The 17,392-nt window shown below is 38.3% G+C and overlaps 1 protein-coding gene across 3 annotated transcripts in view; it reads right to left on the reverse strand.

Annotated features, from left to right (window-relative positions):
- LOC133539607 (ceramide synthase 2-like) overlaps positions 1 to 17,392 on the reverse strand; it is a 74,471-nt gene that overhangs the window by 23,830 nt on the left and 33,249 nt on the right. For all 3 annotated transcript variants that reach the window (XR_009803446.1, XR_009803445.1, XM_061881648.1), the window contains exons 4-7: positions 13,140 to 13,258; positions 3,783 to 3,840; positions 3,636 to 3,686; positions 180 to 272 (exon numbers count right to left, since the gene is read on the reverse strand). Coding sequence is in view for 1 of the 3 variants with exons in the window: in XM_061881648.1 (XP_061737632.1) it covers positions 180 to 272; positions 3,636 to 3,686; positions 3,783 to 3,840; positions 13,140 to 13,258 (321 nt within the window). In the remaining 2 variants the exon portion in view is untranslated. The remainder of the gene's footprint in view (positions 1 to 179; positions 273 to 3,635; positions 3,687 to 3,782; positions 3,841 to 13,139; positions 13,259 to 17,392) is intronic.

A 17,392-nucleotide genomic window follows, 5' to 3' on the forward strand; every position in this document is an offset into this window, starting at 1 on the left:
TCATTCACACAGACACGTGCAACAACAGTCCAATGTCCACACACATCACCATCGTGCCAGATGCCACAACAGATTATGCAGGGGAAGACGGAACACATTTTTTTTTTCTTCCCTTAGACCTCCGACTTCCTCAAATTTTGTTTCACAACAAAAGGATTTGTTTTTCCAAGTCCACTTACTTTGCGTTTAACGTCGGAGGCCACACTGAAGAGCAGCGAGCCGTAGAAGCCCAGTTCTATCATGTAGTACCAATACTGAGATGGTAGAAGAGTCTGAGGAAGGAAGGACATTGCAAGTTAGCCTGTATTCATATTTGTAGTCTTGTATTCTGCTCTACACCAAACACGGAACAAATATATATATACATATATATATATATATTAGGGGTGTAACGGTACACAAAAATTTCGGTTCGGTACATACCTCGGTTTAGAGGTCACGGTTCGGTTCATTTTCGGTACTTTAAGAAAACAACAAAATATAAATTTTTTGGGTTATTTATTTACCAAATTTGTAAACAATGGCTTTATCCTTTTAACATTGGGAACAGTATAATAATTCTGCCCATGTTAATCCACATTAAACTGCCTCAAGTTGTTGCTTTGATTAAATCAAATGAAAAAACCTTTCTTCTACAACATTAAACAGTTTCCATTGAAACAGTTTCAAGTCAACTCATCATGCTTAATTTATTACAGCATTTGGGAAGCCTGTAGTTGACTTTTATTATGTAAATGTTGTATTTTTATCAACATGTGATAGCAGGGACCCTGCTATTCAAAACTAGGCTGCTACATTACTAATGATTAATGTAACTATAGCTGAAAAAATAGTACAAAAGCAATAGGAAAGACTATTCATCCCTGAAGACCATGGAGTTCAATGAAATAACAAGACAGACAGGGCTTTGCTGCCCTTAACACACACACACGCACGCACGCACGCACGCACGCACGCACGCACACACACACACACACAGCAGAATGAGCTAACGTTACGCTAAAAGCTAACTAGCCTTCACCTCAAGCCAGAACAGCGAGCAATCTGGCTGCTGTTTAAGTTTCTAGAAAGTCAACGGGCTCATAGTGATGTTTAGAAAGTAGTTGACTTGGAAGTGTTTTTTTATAATTTGGGGAGTGCTCCCCTGCTAAACTCATATCTGCTCGACTGAAGCAGTGACTCCATGCGTTCTGAATACGCCCTGCTGATTGGCTGTTACATCGCTCTGAATATGCACTGCTGATTGGCTGTTACATCGCTCTGAATACGCACTGCTGATTGGTTTTGTATGTAACCAATCAGATGGTTGTGTGGGCGGGACAATGCTGGGTGCTCACTGCTCAGACAGAGGCAGAAAGCAGAGCAGCTTGTGAAGACTTTCAAACTCGTTCGGTACGCCCGCGTGCCGAACCGAAACCCCCGTACCGAAACGGTTCAATACAAATACACGTACCGTTACACCCCTAATATATATATATATATTTATATATGACCTATTATACAATCTATTATACATATAGAAATATATATCTTTACAGTCGCAAACAAAAGTTTACATACACTTGTAAAGAACATAATGTCATGGCTGTCTTGAGTTTCCAATACTTTCTACAACTCTTGATTAACGTGGACCCAAACGTCAAAAAGTTGAAAAACTAATTGGGGTGTTACCATTTAGTGGTCAATTGTACGGAATATATACTGCATTGTGCAATCTACTAATAAAAGTCTCAATCAATCAATCAAAAAAAGCACTTTATATGTAGAGAGGTTTTGTTAGAAACCATTCCGAGCCTTATCTTATTTAATTTTTATTTTATATATGCTGACCACATTAACCTTGGCAATGGGCCCTGTATGTATATGTATGTTATGCCATTGTTTACAAATTTGGTAAATAAATAACCAAAAATTGTATATTTTGTTGTTTTCTTACTGCACCGAAAATGAACCGAACCGTGACCTCTAAACCGAGGTACACCCCTAATATTTATATATCTGCGGCTTATAGTCCGGTGCAACTAATATATGGGAAAAAATGTTCCACCTAAAATTTAGTGAGTATCTCAAATACCGGTGCACTCTATAGTCCGGAAAATAGAGAATAAGCGGTATTAAATGGATGGATGGATGGATGTATGGATTTACATAAATACTTTGACTTTTGTCTGACCCTTGATGACTAAAGAAAATATAATAAATTATATGTTGCGGTTGCAGATGTATTGACTCCAAGATGCAGGAACCAGGATAACGGTGATCAGGTAAGAGGATTTTAATATCATTAAACAGAAGGAAGCAGTTTTTCATGTAGCTTCTACAAACATGAATCAGTCTTCCGGCGTTGAGGAGCGCGCGAGACAGGCATAAATAGAAACATGCTGATTGGCAGCAGGTGTGTACCGGCTGCCAATTAACAGCAGGTGAGGGGAAAAAAAACAGCGCTCAGCGGGACAAGCAGGAAATGGAACCAAAATAAAAGCACTGATAGGAAGTAAATACAAAACCAGGAAGCTCAAACAGAAATGAAAGCCACTACTACCGACAGTGCAGTCTGATAGTTTATATATCAATGATGAAATATTAACATTGCAACACATGCCAATACGGCCGCTTTAGTTTACTAAATTGCAATTTTAAATTTCCCGCGAGGTGTCGTGTTGAAAACGTCGAGGTATGATGACTCGTATGATGACGCGTGCGTTTGACGTCTCGGGTTGTAGCGGACATTATTTTCCAGCCCGATCAAAACTATAAGTAGTCTGCTTTAATCGCATAATTACACAGTATTCTGGACATCTGTGTTGCTGAATCTTTTGCAATTTGTTCAATTAATAATGGAGAAGTCAAAGTAGAAAGATGGAGGTGGGAAGCTTTTAGCCTTTAGCCACACAAACACACAGTGTTTCCGTGTTTAAAATTCCCAAAGGTGAAGCTTTACTATGGATCAGAGCGGTCAAGCGAACATGGATCCCGACTACATGTCAACCGGCAGTTTTCGGTGAGAAAATTGTGGTAATAATCGGCTCTTACCGGAGATCAGCAGAGCTTCTGTTCTGCTGCAGCTGCCTGACTTTCCTCAGAGACTCTGGCGTCAACACACCCGTGGCCACACCCCTTGGACATTAAGGTACTATTTAACCCACTAAAATACTAGTAACACAATAAGCAGATAAGGGATTTTCCAGAATTATCCTAGTAAATGTCTTAGAATCGCAATCCCCCTTTTTTTTCTGGTCCTTCACTCTAAATTTCCTCATCCACGAATCTTTCATTCTCGCTCAAATTAATGGGGAAATTGTCGCTTTCTCTGTCCGAATAGCTCTAGCTGCTGCTGGCTATGATTGTAAACAATGTTCAGATGTGAGGAGCCCTACAACCCGTGACGTCACGCGCACATCGTCTGCTACTTCCGGTACAGGCAAGGCTTTTTTATTAGCGACCAAAAGTTGAGAACTTTATCGGCGATGTTCTCTACTAAATCCTTTCAGCAAAAATATGGCAATATCGCGAAATGATCAAGTATGACACATAGAATGGACCTGCTATCCCCGTTTAAATAAGAACATCTCATTTCAGTAGGCCTTGAAGTGACACATTATAAACATTAAAAAACTGTCTTTGCATGTACATACCAGCACAGGAAAGCCTTCCCACATTTCCTTTAGGTCATACAGCCATGGTTTCTAGGAGAGGAAATAAGGACAGTCCATGGACAGTCAAGATGAGGTATGAGTAAATGGGTATTAGGACTTTGAAAAGTTAAGGTGGGGGAAACTCACGTCGATGAGGGCGGCCAGGCCAGCAATGAAAGCAAGAAGGTAAAAGGTAAATCTCCAACTGCAAGAGAACACACACACGCACGCACACGCACACACACGTTCTGCTCAGTCAATAGGAGAGACAACAGATGCATTCACAAGCACACACAATGGACGCCCACGCAAATTCCTGCTCCAGTCACAACACAGAAGAATGTGGAAAAAAGAGGATGTCACAGATGGTAAACGAGGGGGACTGTCCACCCCCCGCCCCGCTTCAACATCCAGTACAGGTGCAGCCGAAGGGGACAGCAGTCCAAAGAGGACCGTGTGAGGGGCATTGGCCGTGAAGACAGTAATAAGGCAGACAAAATGATGCTTAGTGTGCGCCGCTGTCACACAAACACTCGATTCAGAGACGTTATAATACCCCGAGCTAATGACACAGACAGCGAGACAAGCATGCAGTCACATGCACGCACACGCACACACACACACACACACACACACACACACACACACAATACGCACTGAAACAAACACAAATCCTACTGCCAAATTAAAGGGACCATTCATCACAACAATCCAAACAGAATTGATAATTACAGCCACATGTGTTGATCTAATCTTTGTAAAAACATCTGGGCAATGTTAAATTAAAATGAGGACTTTTTTGATAATATTGCACTCTTGTTCTGATAATATTACAAATGTATTTTTGATTAAAGGCCTACTGAAAGCAACTACTACCGACCACGCAGTCTGATAGTTTATATATCAATGATGAAATATTAACATTGCAACACATGCCAATACGGCCGGTTTAGTTTACTAAATTACAATTTTTAATTTCCTGCGGAGTTTCCTGTTGAAAACATCGCGTATGATGACGCGTGTTTGTGACGTTATTGGTTGGAGGCGACATATTAACCCAGCACCACTTACGGCTAAAAGTATTCTCTTTTCATCGCGCAATTGCACAGTATTTTGGACATCTGTGTTGCTGAATCTTTTGCAATTTGTTCAATTGATAATGGAGACGTCAAAGAAGAATGCTGTTGGTGGAAAGCGGTGGATTGCAGCTGCCTTTAGCAACCGAAACACAGCCGGTGTTTCTTTGTTTGTTGTGAAGCTTTAACACAGAGCGGTCAAGCGAAAATGTTTCTCTACGTCAGGGGCGCTCACACTTTTTCTGCAGGCGAGCTACTTTTCAATTGACCAAGTCGAGGAGATCTACCTCATTCCTATTTATAATTTATATTTATTTATTTATGAAAGAGACATTTTTGTTAACAAGTTAATGGTGTTTAATGATAATACAAGCATGTTTAACACACATAGATTCCTTTCTTCTCATGAAGACAAGAATATAAGTTGGTGTATTACCTGATTCTGATGACTTGCATTGATTGGAATTAGACAGTGGTGCTGATAACGTCCGCATTTTCAAATGGAGGGAAAAAAAAGTCCTCCTTTCTGTCCAATACCACATGAAAGTGGTTGGATTTGGCATCTCATTTGTCCAACTTGCATACTCGTTTTTAAACACTTTGTTATGAGAGTAGCATATGTGTGTGGCCCTTTAATGTCTGGCAGCAGGTGAGTGACGTCAGTGAGTGTGCGGGTGGGCAAGCAAGTGAGAAAGCGGTCGCTGAGGGCGGGGGAGAAATACATTGGCATCAAACTCCGTAGCTCGCTAGCTTTCTGAGACTCTTATTTTGTTAGCACAGGCAGGATGAAACAGGTCTTTTATGGTGAAGACAGGAAGTGTGCAGTCGGTCTTTAGAGTTTTGACAGTAGGTACGGAGTCTCTAGAAATAAAATGTGTTTCTCTGCGTCCGCCCTGTTAGTGATTTTTTTCTTAAATATGAGCTCGCAGCAGCCAGCGTCATCTCACAAGATCCTCGGGTGCCGAGAATGTCAAACAACTGTCGAAAGTGAAGTCTTGGTATGATTGATGATTGCTCATTTTTATGTATATTTTTTAATGCCTGGCTTGAGATCGACTGACACACCCTCCGAGATCGACCAGTCGATCGCCATCGACGTAACGGGCACCCCTGCTCTACGTCAACCAGCAAGTTTTTGGATGGGAAAATTGTGATGTTAAGTTGGCTCTTACCGGAGACTTAAGTGGATTACATGACCTCATCCTGCAGCTCAAAAATGCGGCTGTGATCTTGGCTCCTTGGCTTCTCTCAGAGGGACTGGCGTTCACCGCAGCCGTTCATCGCAGCCATCCACCTTTCAGGTATGACTTCATAATCTCACTAAAATACTATCAACACAATAGGCAGATAAGGGATTTTCCAGAAATATCCTAGTAAATGTGTCTAATTACATCTGAAACTCTCCCACTGCCACCGCCTGGAGCCGTCGCCTTTTCTTTTTTTTGTGATTCACTCTAACTTTCCTCATCCACAAATCTTTCATCCTCACTCAAATTAATGAGGAAATCGTCGCTTTCTCTGTCCGAATTGCTCTTACTGCTGGTGGCTCACATTTTAAACAATGTGAGGAGCCCTCACACCGGTGACGTCACGCGCACATCGTCTGCAAGGCTTTTTTATTTGCGACCAAAAGTTGCGAACTTTATGGTGGATGTTCTCTACTAAATCCTTTCAGCAAAAATATGGCAATATCGCGAAATGATCAAGTATGAATGGACCTGCTATCCCCGTTTAAATAAGAAAATCTCATTACAGCAGGCTTTTAAATTCTGACTTTTTCCCTAAGTAATATTAATGTCAAACCTATTGTGATAAAAGTACAATTTTAGTCAAATGTATTATGTTATCCTAGTAGAATTTCCTCTTAATTTTCATCGTGTTTTTACCCGTACAATTTTATTCGTGTGGAGTTCCCCAGGGTTCGGTCCTTGGCCCTGCACTCTTCAGCATCTACATGCTGCCACTAGGTGACGTCATACGCAATTACGGAGTTAGCTTTCACTGTTATGCTGATGACACCCAACTCTACATGCCCCTAAAGCTGACCAACACGCCGGATTGTAGTCAGCTGGAGGCGTGTCTTAATGAAATTAAACAATGGATGTCCGCTAACTTTTTGCAACTCAACGCCAAAAAAACGGAAATGCTGATTATCGGTCCTGCTAGACACCGAACTCTATTTAATAATACAACTCTAACATTTGACAACCAAACAATTAAACAAGGCGACACGGTAAAGAATCTGGGTATTATATTCCACCCAACTCTCTCCTTTGAGGCACACATTAAAAGCGTTACTAAAACGGCCTTCTTTCATCTCCGTAATATCGCTAAAATTCGCTCCATTCTGTCCACTAAAGACGCTGAGATCATTATCCATGCGTTTGTTACGTCTCGCCTCGACTACTGTAACGTATTATTTTCGGGTCTCCCCATGTCTAGCATTAAAAGATTACAGTTGGTACAAAATGCGGCTGCTAGACTTTTGACAAGAACAAGAAAGTTTGATCACATTACGCCTGTACTGTATATACCTTTTATATACATATATACATACATATATACCTATACTGTATATACCTTTATATACATATATACATACATATATACCTATACTGTATATACCTTTATATACATATATACATACATATATACCTATACTGTATATACCTTTATATACATATATACATACATATATACCTATACTGTATATACCTTTATATACATATATACATACATATATACCTATACTGTATATACCTTTATATACATATATACTTATACTGTATATACCTTTATATACATATATACATACATATATACCTATACTGTATATACCTTTATATACATATATACATACATATACTGGCTCACCTGCACTGGCTTCCTGTGCACTTAAGATGTGACTTTAAGGTTTTACTACTTACGTATAAAATACTACACGGTCTAGCTCCATCCTATCTTGCCGATTGTATTGTACCATATGTCCCGGCAAGAAATCTGCGTTCAAAAGACTCCGGCTTGTTAGTGATTCCCAAAGCCCAAAGCGGGCTATAGAGCATTTTCCGTTCGGGCTCCAGTACTCAGTAGAAGCATTTAAGTCTCACCTTAAAACTCATCTGTATACTCTAGCCTTTAAATAGACTCCCTTTTTAGACCAGTTGATCTGCCGTTTCTTTTCTTTTTCTTCTATGTCCCACTCTCCCTTGTGGAGGGGGTCCGGTCCGATCCGATCCGGTGGCCATGTACTGCTCGCCTGTGTATCGGCTGGGGACATCTCTGCGCTGCTGATCCGCCTCCGCTTGGGATGGTTTCCTGCTGGCTCCGCTGTGAACGGGACTCTCGCTGCTGTGTTGGATCCGCTTTGGACTGGACTCTCGCGACTGTGTTGGATCCATTGTGGATTGAACTTTCACAGTATCATGTTGGACCCGCTCGACATCCATTGCTTTCCTCCTCTCCAAGGTTCTCATAGTCATCATTGTCACCGATGTCCCACTGGGTGTGAGTTTTCCTTGCCCTTATGTGGGCCTACCGAGGATGTGGTAGTGGTTTGTGCAGCCCTTTGAGACACTAGTGATTTAGGGCTATATAAGTAAACATTGATTGATTGATTGAATATTGTAATTTTTTTTGTGTAAAAATTATGACTTAATATGAAATAAAATTACACATTTATTTTTGTCAAAATACAAGTTTTTACTCTCCATATTAAAATGTTATTCTAATAATATTAAAGAATAAAAAAAAAATTTGAGCATTTTTTTATCTACATATTATAAATTATTATTTTGTACTCATGATAAAAATATTATTCTGATAATCTTACACACTTAATATTGTAGTATAATAACATTGTTTACATTACACTCAGGATTATTATGAAACCAATTTTGATTTGGTTCTTTATTATTACAGCTTCTTAATTTGTAATATTTTAAACTTTTTTTCTGATAACCCTATGTTTACATTCACACTCGTTTATTCTCATATACATTCAGGAGTTTTACCTGGTTTTCAAAACATGTTTTTTTTTTTGCAAAAGTAAGACTTTGTTCTTGTATATTAAATTGTACTTTTCTCTTGTATATTTAATTTTCCTTTTCATAATATTATTTTTGAATTGACATCAAATTAAAAATGTTCTTTGCAATCTATTAATAGTATTATTACACAACTTTTTTTAGTCATAACAAAATGATCTTGATCATTTTTTTTTTGGGGAAGCATTTATATTCCTAAACATATTTTCATATTCATATACTTCAATCATGTAATATTGCAATTCTGTTTACGTAAACATTATGTCTTATTTAAATCTTCGGATTAAAATGTTTTTCTTATCACAATGTTATTATTGTAATATTAAGATGGTTGTCATAAAAATACATATCTTTTTTTCTCGTAAAATATAAAAAAATAAATACTACCTTTTAATCATGGAAAACATATTTCAGACAATTTTAAATAATGTAATATAAAATGTGCAAAAATTGAAACTACAAGTGAATATAAAATAAAATGCTATTTTGGTTCTTAAATATTAAATTGTTTCTAATGATCCTCCGATTTCATTCATACTCAAATAGTTTTGTAAAAATTCATATTTTTTTAGCTGGTAATCTAAAAATATTTTCTTGCTAAAGTTACATTCTAATCTTGTATTATTTGTAATATTCCATCCATCCATTTTCTACCGCTTGTCCCGCTCTATTTATATATATATAAAAAAACATCCCTATCTAATTAATAATAGTATTATTTGAGTTATTTATTTTTGAGTTACAAAATTCTCCTGATATACTTTATTTAGTAGTAATTTTACAATTAATTCCTGTAAAATATATGTTGTGGAAAATCCAAAGGTAAATTCTCACAAAATGATTTATTGTCATGAAACTGCAGCTTTGTTCTAGCAGTTACAATTGTATTATCATAATTCTCTGAAGTAATTCCCACAGCAGACTTATTTTTTGTGACGATGTAGCCTTAATATTACTTCAGCTTTGCAAGTGAGTGAGCGGAGCTGAGAATGATTACTTTTCTTATCAAGCTTATCAGAGGATCAAGTTGTTAGTTTTACTGCGGCTTATTTACCATTAATGATCACACACAAAAACAAGCAACAATGATGATTGCGTTATCAGTGTGTGTTCTTGTATTTCTACCCTTCTTGAGATATGAACAAGGAAAAGTACCTTCCATATGAGGAGCGGTGAACAAGTTAGGACATAAATCATGGTCCCAATATGGAAAACCATTGCATTTAATAGAGAATGTCTCATTTGCACCCCTGGTGGTGAAATCTATCAAAATGAGGGTGGTCTCAAAAAGGAGGTATTTTTCAAATTGACTGTGTGTCGCTTTCAAAAGTGCTCCACATCTGGCCAACATATGAAATAACAAGTGTGTGGAAAATTTTCAAGGGCTCTCCCTCTAGCCAACATATGTGTGTGTAAGAAATTGAAATGCGCCCCCTTCGGCCAAAATACAAATAAAAAAAATAAATATGTATACTGAGACATACTGTAACAACTTGAAAAAATAAATAATGATTAAAAAAAAATTACAAACAAAAATAAATAAATTAATTAACTTACTAAAAGCAGTGTGTTTCTTACAATGTGTCGACTTTTTAAAAATAATTGGGAACATTTTTTTATCTTCTGTTTCTGTAATATTGCAATATTTTCCTCATAAAACTATAACTTTTTTAAGTAAAATTATTACTTTTAATACAAAAAGACGACATTTGTCATTTAAAATTCTGACATTTATCACAATATTGCCAATTGTTTTGGTGTTCTTGTAAAACAGTGAATTTTTTTTAGTAAAACGTTGACTTTTGTCATAATTTTGCCAAGTAAAATTTCCATTATTATTATAATATTACCAAAATTGTAAAGTTTTCTTACAAAATTGTGACTTTTGTCGGGCAAATTTACGACTCTTTTCATAAAATTGCCAAAAGTTTAAGCTTTTCTTGTAAAATTGCGAATGTTCCATCCATCCATCCATTTTCTACCGCTTATTCCCTTTTGGGGTCGCGGGGGGCGCTGGCGCCTATCTCAGCTACAATCGGGCGGAAGGCGGGGTACACCCTGGACAAGTCGCCACCTCATCGCAGGACCCAAATGTTCTTGTCAGAAGTGGGAATGTTATTGAGTAAAATTGTGACTTTTATCATGATATTGCACAAATTCTAAGTTTTTCCTGTGAAATTGTGACCTTTTTCTTATGAAATTCCAACTCATTTTTCACAAAAACTTGTTCATGTTTGCATAGTATGTTTATATTAGTAATGTTGTAAATACCAGGGGCGTCGCCAGACATATTTCACTGGGGCACGTGCCCCACTGTTGATCTGCAGTGCCCCAGTAAAAATTTCACCAATAAAAAAAAAACGCTTCAGAGTTTTAAGTCTCCATAACATAGACAACAGCGCACATACTACTCAGTATGGTAATTGATTGCTACTGTATTCACTCCACGAAACAGTGAGCACATGGCTACTTAATATGGTAATTTATTCACGTGTGGATCGAGACTTCGGTTGAGAGAGAGAGAGAGAGAGAGAGAGAGAGAGAGAGAGAGAGAGAGCGAGAGAGGGGCGGGGATTCGAATCACTGCTGAGGTAGGTAACGTTAGCCAACAACAATTTGTTAATTACAATATTTTGATTTTGATTTGACTCAAACTGTAACTCCTAGATGGATTTAAGAAAGTTATTCGCCCGCAGCAGAGAAGAAGCGAGGAATGAGAGATGTAAGTGAAGTCCTAGCTAGCTAGGCAACATCATTGTCTTAAGTTGATGCTAAGTTAGCTAACGTTATTCCTTGTATGAAGACAAACATATTCATTTAATGTACGAGCTGTCGGGGGAATTTCCAATCAACATGAAACATAATGTTGGTTATTGTCTGCTGGTTCTGCATCAATGATGATTTGGAGTCAGCATGTGTGAGTTGAGTGCTTCACAAATGCTTTATCTTCAGGAAGAAAAACATTTTTCCATATCATCAAGTTGTGGGCCAAATTTTTAAATCATTCAAGTTTATTTCACAGAAAAATAGCACAGTAGACTTGTCTTGTTAATCGGTGTGACTTTGACTAAAATAATCTTGTTTTGTCACCAGAAAAATGGCTACAGCTAAAGCATCTGGTTTTGTTTCCACAAAAAATAGTAATATTTCTGTATTTGTTTTCAGAAAGATGGCTGAAAATATCGGGTTTTGTTGCCCCAGTTAGATAAAAAAATATATTTCCATGTCTGTCCTGAGTCCTCCTCCAACTTGTTAGTCGGTTTGCCTTTTGCTAAAATACTCACTAATAGTCACTAGAAAAATGGCTAAAAATATCTGGTTTTGTTGCCACAATTTGATTTTTTTCTCCCTAAACTTTTTTTTTTTCATGCACACATGTGACTGCGACTCACTGAAAATGACACACAATCCCCTTTTATGTCACGACCCAGCAGTTGGGAACCACTGGTCAACTCTATAACAGTTACTGTAATATTTCCATGTCTGTCCAGAGTGATTGACCACTTTGCAAAAATGAAAAGGAGACGTTACAGTTTAATTCTCAAAAAATGATTCCCTGAACAGACACACAACAGTTGTTCATTTATTCGACTACTGTGGCTTTATTGTTTTGTGTATATTTTATAGTTTTGTGTATCTGAAATAGGATTAGCCACATTGCCATAAATGGAAATTAAATAATATAAAAGAACCCAGAGATGTAGGGGTGCTTTATTTTTTATTTTACTTTTGTAGATGTTAAATTTGCAGATGATTACTGCAATATATATTTCAAAAAGATTCATTGCTCTTCCTTTTTGCTTTTACCAGTAGCAGTTTAGTCTGGAGTAAAAAAGTGGTAGGTCAAATGCATGAGTTAATTTCAGGTGGTTAATCAAAGATCCATACAACATAATCTGATATGATTTCATAGTTTAAAGCACTATTTATGTATTTTTTATGATAAATAAATGCTAAAAATGTTTTTGCTTGCACGCTTTGCACGCTCACATCAATTATTTGTGCCCCAGGTGTGCCCCAGTACAGTATTAGGTCTAGTGACGCCCCTGGTAAATACAAATCTTTATATATCTACAAAGGGTGGTCCTAAAGAGGTAGGCGTTTTTCAGAGGTCTCTAGACGGTAACAAATACAAGGCTGTGTGTGTGTGTGTGTGTGTGTGTATGTGTGTGTGTGTGAAGAGTAGGGGCAAAAGGCAGAGATGCACAGTAGCATGTGCAGGCTAAAAATAGGAGTCTTCTTTTGCCTACAGAAATATGCTCATACAGTATCAGGAGTGACACATGAATGGCAGCTGTTTCAAGCGCCACTGTTGCGTGGTGGTAACATGCCACGTGTTGTATGTCTATGAACGTGTGTGTGTGTGTGTGTGTGTGTGTGTTTACCTGGCCTCTCGAAACTTCTTCAGCAAGCTGGGCCTGTCCTGATTCCTCCGTCTTCTAAACCATCGCTGCACTTGTCTTTCCGAGCAGCCTGTCTGCTTGCAAAGGGTCACCACTGAAACCTGCAATGATGCAACACTGACCGTTATCACGCGTCGGGCTGTAGCGCTTCATCGATTATTTCCAATAGAAAAAAATATGTAATGGCATTTTATTGCTGTAACTAATAAATAATAATAAATACCAGGCTGCATTGAGAGCACACATGAGAGCGGTGGCGCTTGACCTGTGTGAGCGCGTGGCGGGAAAAACAGGCAAAAAGTGATGTTCCTCCCTCCGAGGTCTTAATCAAGGCTCAAGTTGTTAGTTTTTCTCACACAGACATGCCTTCTTCTCGTTAACAACGATGGCAAAATAATGTAGTCAGAACTAATGAATAAGAAAAAACAGAACTTACAATTTGTTTGACATCAAATAAAAGCAAACATATTGATTTCACAGACATTATCAGAAAGAACCATACCTCATTGGCCTCACAAACTCTGAGGGAATAAAGTTTTTTTTTGAAGCCGAGACTCTATTAACCTCTTCCATCAAATGCTTGCTGTCTCAAGCACAGTACGTCTAACAACGCTAGCCATAATGCCATCCATTTTCTACCGCTTATTCCCTTTTGGGGTCACGGGGGGCGCTGGCGCCTATCTCAGCTACAATCGGGCGGAAGGCGGGGTACACCCTGGACAAGTCGCCACCACATCGCAGGGCCTACACAGATAGACAGACAAAGCCGGAGTACCCGGAGGGAACCCATGCATTCACGGGGAGAACATGCAAACTCCACACAGAAAGATCCCGAGCCTGGATTTGAACCCAGGAGTACAGGAACTTCGTATTGTGAGGCAGACGCACTAACCCCTCTGCCACCATGAAGCCCGCTAGCTAGCCATAATGGTCCGCATTCAATCAAGCGGTGCGGCTTTGTAGGTTTTGAAAATCGTATTAAAACTTTTGGACGGATTTCTGAGCGTCGTGTGTAATGTTCTTTATTCTCAGTGAAACATCAAAGGTTTGGTGTTGCTGGCTCATGGGTACTTGCTAGCGTCATTTATTGAACAGGCCTCAACCTGCAGTCCACGCGTGTCTCTTATGTGTGACTTCCATCTACTGGTTACACTTATTACACCATGTGCCAAATACAAAGGCTTCAAGGTCAGTAAGCACAACCAGAACTAATACGTACATTACGCGCACCTGGTTACAATGTGCACTGTCGAATTTTGTGGAAATTAAAGGTTTAAGTGCGCTTTATTGTCTGAAAATGTCGTATAAGTGCTACATAGTGATGCTCTCATGTTATAAGTGCAATTTATTGTGCTGTGCGTCTATATAAAAAAGGGTCATCAGTAGAATCCTTGTTAATTTCAACAGTTTTACCTAAAAGCAAACTGTATTCTATTTAATTACTTGATTAATCAAACAAATTAACAGATGGCCTACCAAAATTTTTCATAGCTGCAGTCCTCATTACGCGTGTTGTGTTGTGCACACGTGCTCACACTGCATGGGTTTATTTCACATAATGTAAATAATTAAATATATATACTCTGATGATTGTGTGATGACTGTATTATGCTGATAGTACAGTGGTTATTAACCTTGTTGGATGTACCGAACACCACCAGTTTCATAAGCACACTCACCAAACCCTTCTTTAGTAAAAAATACATTGTTTTTTTTTTTCAAATTCAAGACAAAGTTATATGTTTTTGCTAACACTTTAGTATGGGGAAATATTCTAAGACTTAATTTAGTGTAATTTGGACACTAGGGGAACATATTCTGAGTAATAAAGACTTAATTTAGGGACGGCGTGGCGCAGTGGAAGAGTGGCCGTGCGCAACCCGAGGGTCCCTGGTTCAAATCCCACCTAGTACCAACCTCGTCACGTCCGTTGTGTCCTGAGCAAGACACTTCACCGTTGCTCCTGATGGGTGCTGGTTGGCGCCTTGCATGGCAGCTCCCTCCATCAGTGTGTGAATGTGTGTGTGAATGGGTGAATGTGGAAGTAGTGTCAAAAAAAAGCGCTTTGAGTACCTTGAAGGTAGAAAAGCACTATACAAGTACAACCCATTTATCATTTATTTTACTTAATTTAGAGTTATTTGGTTAAGGTCAGGGTTAGAGGGTTAGGGTTATAATAAGGCCATGCCGAGTAAGGCATTAATTAGTACTTAATGACTAGTTAGGAACCAATATGTTACTAATTTTCATTTTAATAAGCAACTAATTAATCGTGAATATTAGGGCTGCGAATGTTTGGGTGTCCCACGATTCGATTCAATATCGATTCTTGGGGTCGCGATTCGACTGTAAATCGATTTTTTCGATTCAACACGATTCTCGATTCAAAAACTATATTTTTCCGATTCAAAACGATTCTGTATTCATTCAATACATAGGATTTCAGCAGGATCTACCCCAGTCTGCTGACATGCTAGCAGAGTAGTGGATTTAAAAAAAACAACAACTTTTAAAATGATAAAGGACAATGTTTTATCAACAGATTGCAATAATGTAAATTTGTTTTAACTATTAAACGAACCAAAAATATGACTTATTTTATCTTTGTGAAAACATTGGACACAGTGTGTTGTCAAGCTTATGAGATGCCATGCAAGTGTAAGCCACTGTGACACTATTGTTCTTTTTTATTATTTTTATAAATGTCTAATGATAATGTCAATGAGGGATTTTTAATCACTGCTATGCTGAAATTATAACTAATATTGATACTGTTGTTGATAATATTCATTTTTGTTTCACTACTTTTGGTTTGTTCTGTGTGGTGTTTGTGTCTCCTCTCAATTGCTCTGTTTATTGCAGTTCTGAGTGTTGCTGGGTCAGGTTTGGTTTTGGAACTGGATTGCATTGTTATGGTATTGCTGTGTAGTGGTTTGTTGGGTTGATAAAAAAAATAAAAAATACAATAAAAAAAATAAAAAAATAAAATTTGATTTAAAAAAAAAAAATGACAATCAATTTTTCCCCACACTCCTAGTGAATATGTTACCCATACTCAAGTGTTACCATGTTTTTTTTTTACTGGTGCACAAAATGAACATCACCTTGTTCAAACAACAAAACCGAGACAGTACATAAACTCACAACAAATTACACACCTGCAATTCAGTCAGCTGTTGCCGTATCCGTAATACGCGGATAGGGAGAAGTTTATCTTTACACGAAGAGTCTGGTGTGTTTTGACCACCGCCAAACCGCTGAGGTCGACTCACCGAACCCCTAGGGTTCGATCGAACCCAGGTTAAAGGCCTACTGAAAGCCACTACTACCCACAACGCGGTCTGATAGTTTATATATCATTGATGAAATATTAACATTGCAACACATGCCAATATGGCCTTTTTAGTTTACTAAATTGCAATTTTAAATTTCCCGGGACCTTTTTCTTGAAAACAACGCGTAATTTCGTCTTGAAAACGTCGTGTAATGATGACGTGTACGCGTGACGTCACGGGCTGTTATGAATATGAGCGCTGCACACACACACAGCTAAAAGTCGTCTGCTTTAACGGCATAATTACACAGTATTTTTAACATCTGTGTTGCTGAATCTTTTGCAATTTGTTCAATTAATATTGGAGAAGTCAAAATAGCAAGATGGAGTTGGGAAGCTTTGGCCTTTAGCCACACAAACACACGGTGATTCCTTATTTAAAATTCACGGAGTTTAAACTTTCCTATGGATCAGAGCGGACATGGATCCCGACCACTTGTCAACCAGCAGGTTTCGGTGAGAAAATGGTGGTTAAATAGTCGCCAATTACCAGATATCAGCTGAGCTTGCGCCTCCCGTACAGATGCCGTCGACTTCGGCCGTGGAAGTAGACTTCCGACTATCAGGTACTGTTAAACTCACTAAAACACTAGCAACACAATACAAAAATAATGGATTTCCCAGAATTATCCTAGTAAATGTGTCTAAAAACATATGAATCCGTCGCAATGCAACGCGATTGCCATTGCGTTTTGTTTTCTTTCTAGTCCGTCGCTATCAATATCCTCAAACACGAATCTTTCATCCTCGCTCAAATTAATGGGGAAATTGTCATTTTCTCGGTCGGAATAGCTGTTTTTGTTGGAGGCTCCCATTAAAAACAATGTGAATATGTGAGGAGCCATTAAATGTGACGTCATCGTCTGCGACTTCCGGTAGAGGCAGGGCTTTTATCAAGTTG

This window comes from Nerophis ophidion, linkage group LG21 (assembly GCF_033978795.1).
Source record: "Nerophis ophidion isolate RoL-2023_Sa linkage group LG21, RoL_Noph_v1.0, whole genome shotgun sequence".
In the NCBI taxonomy this organism is placed as follows: Eukaryota; Metazoa; Chordata; class Actinopteri; order Syngnathiformes; family Syngnathidae; genus Nerophis; species Nerophis ophidion.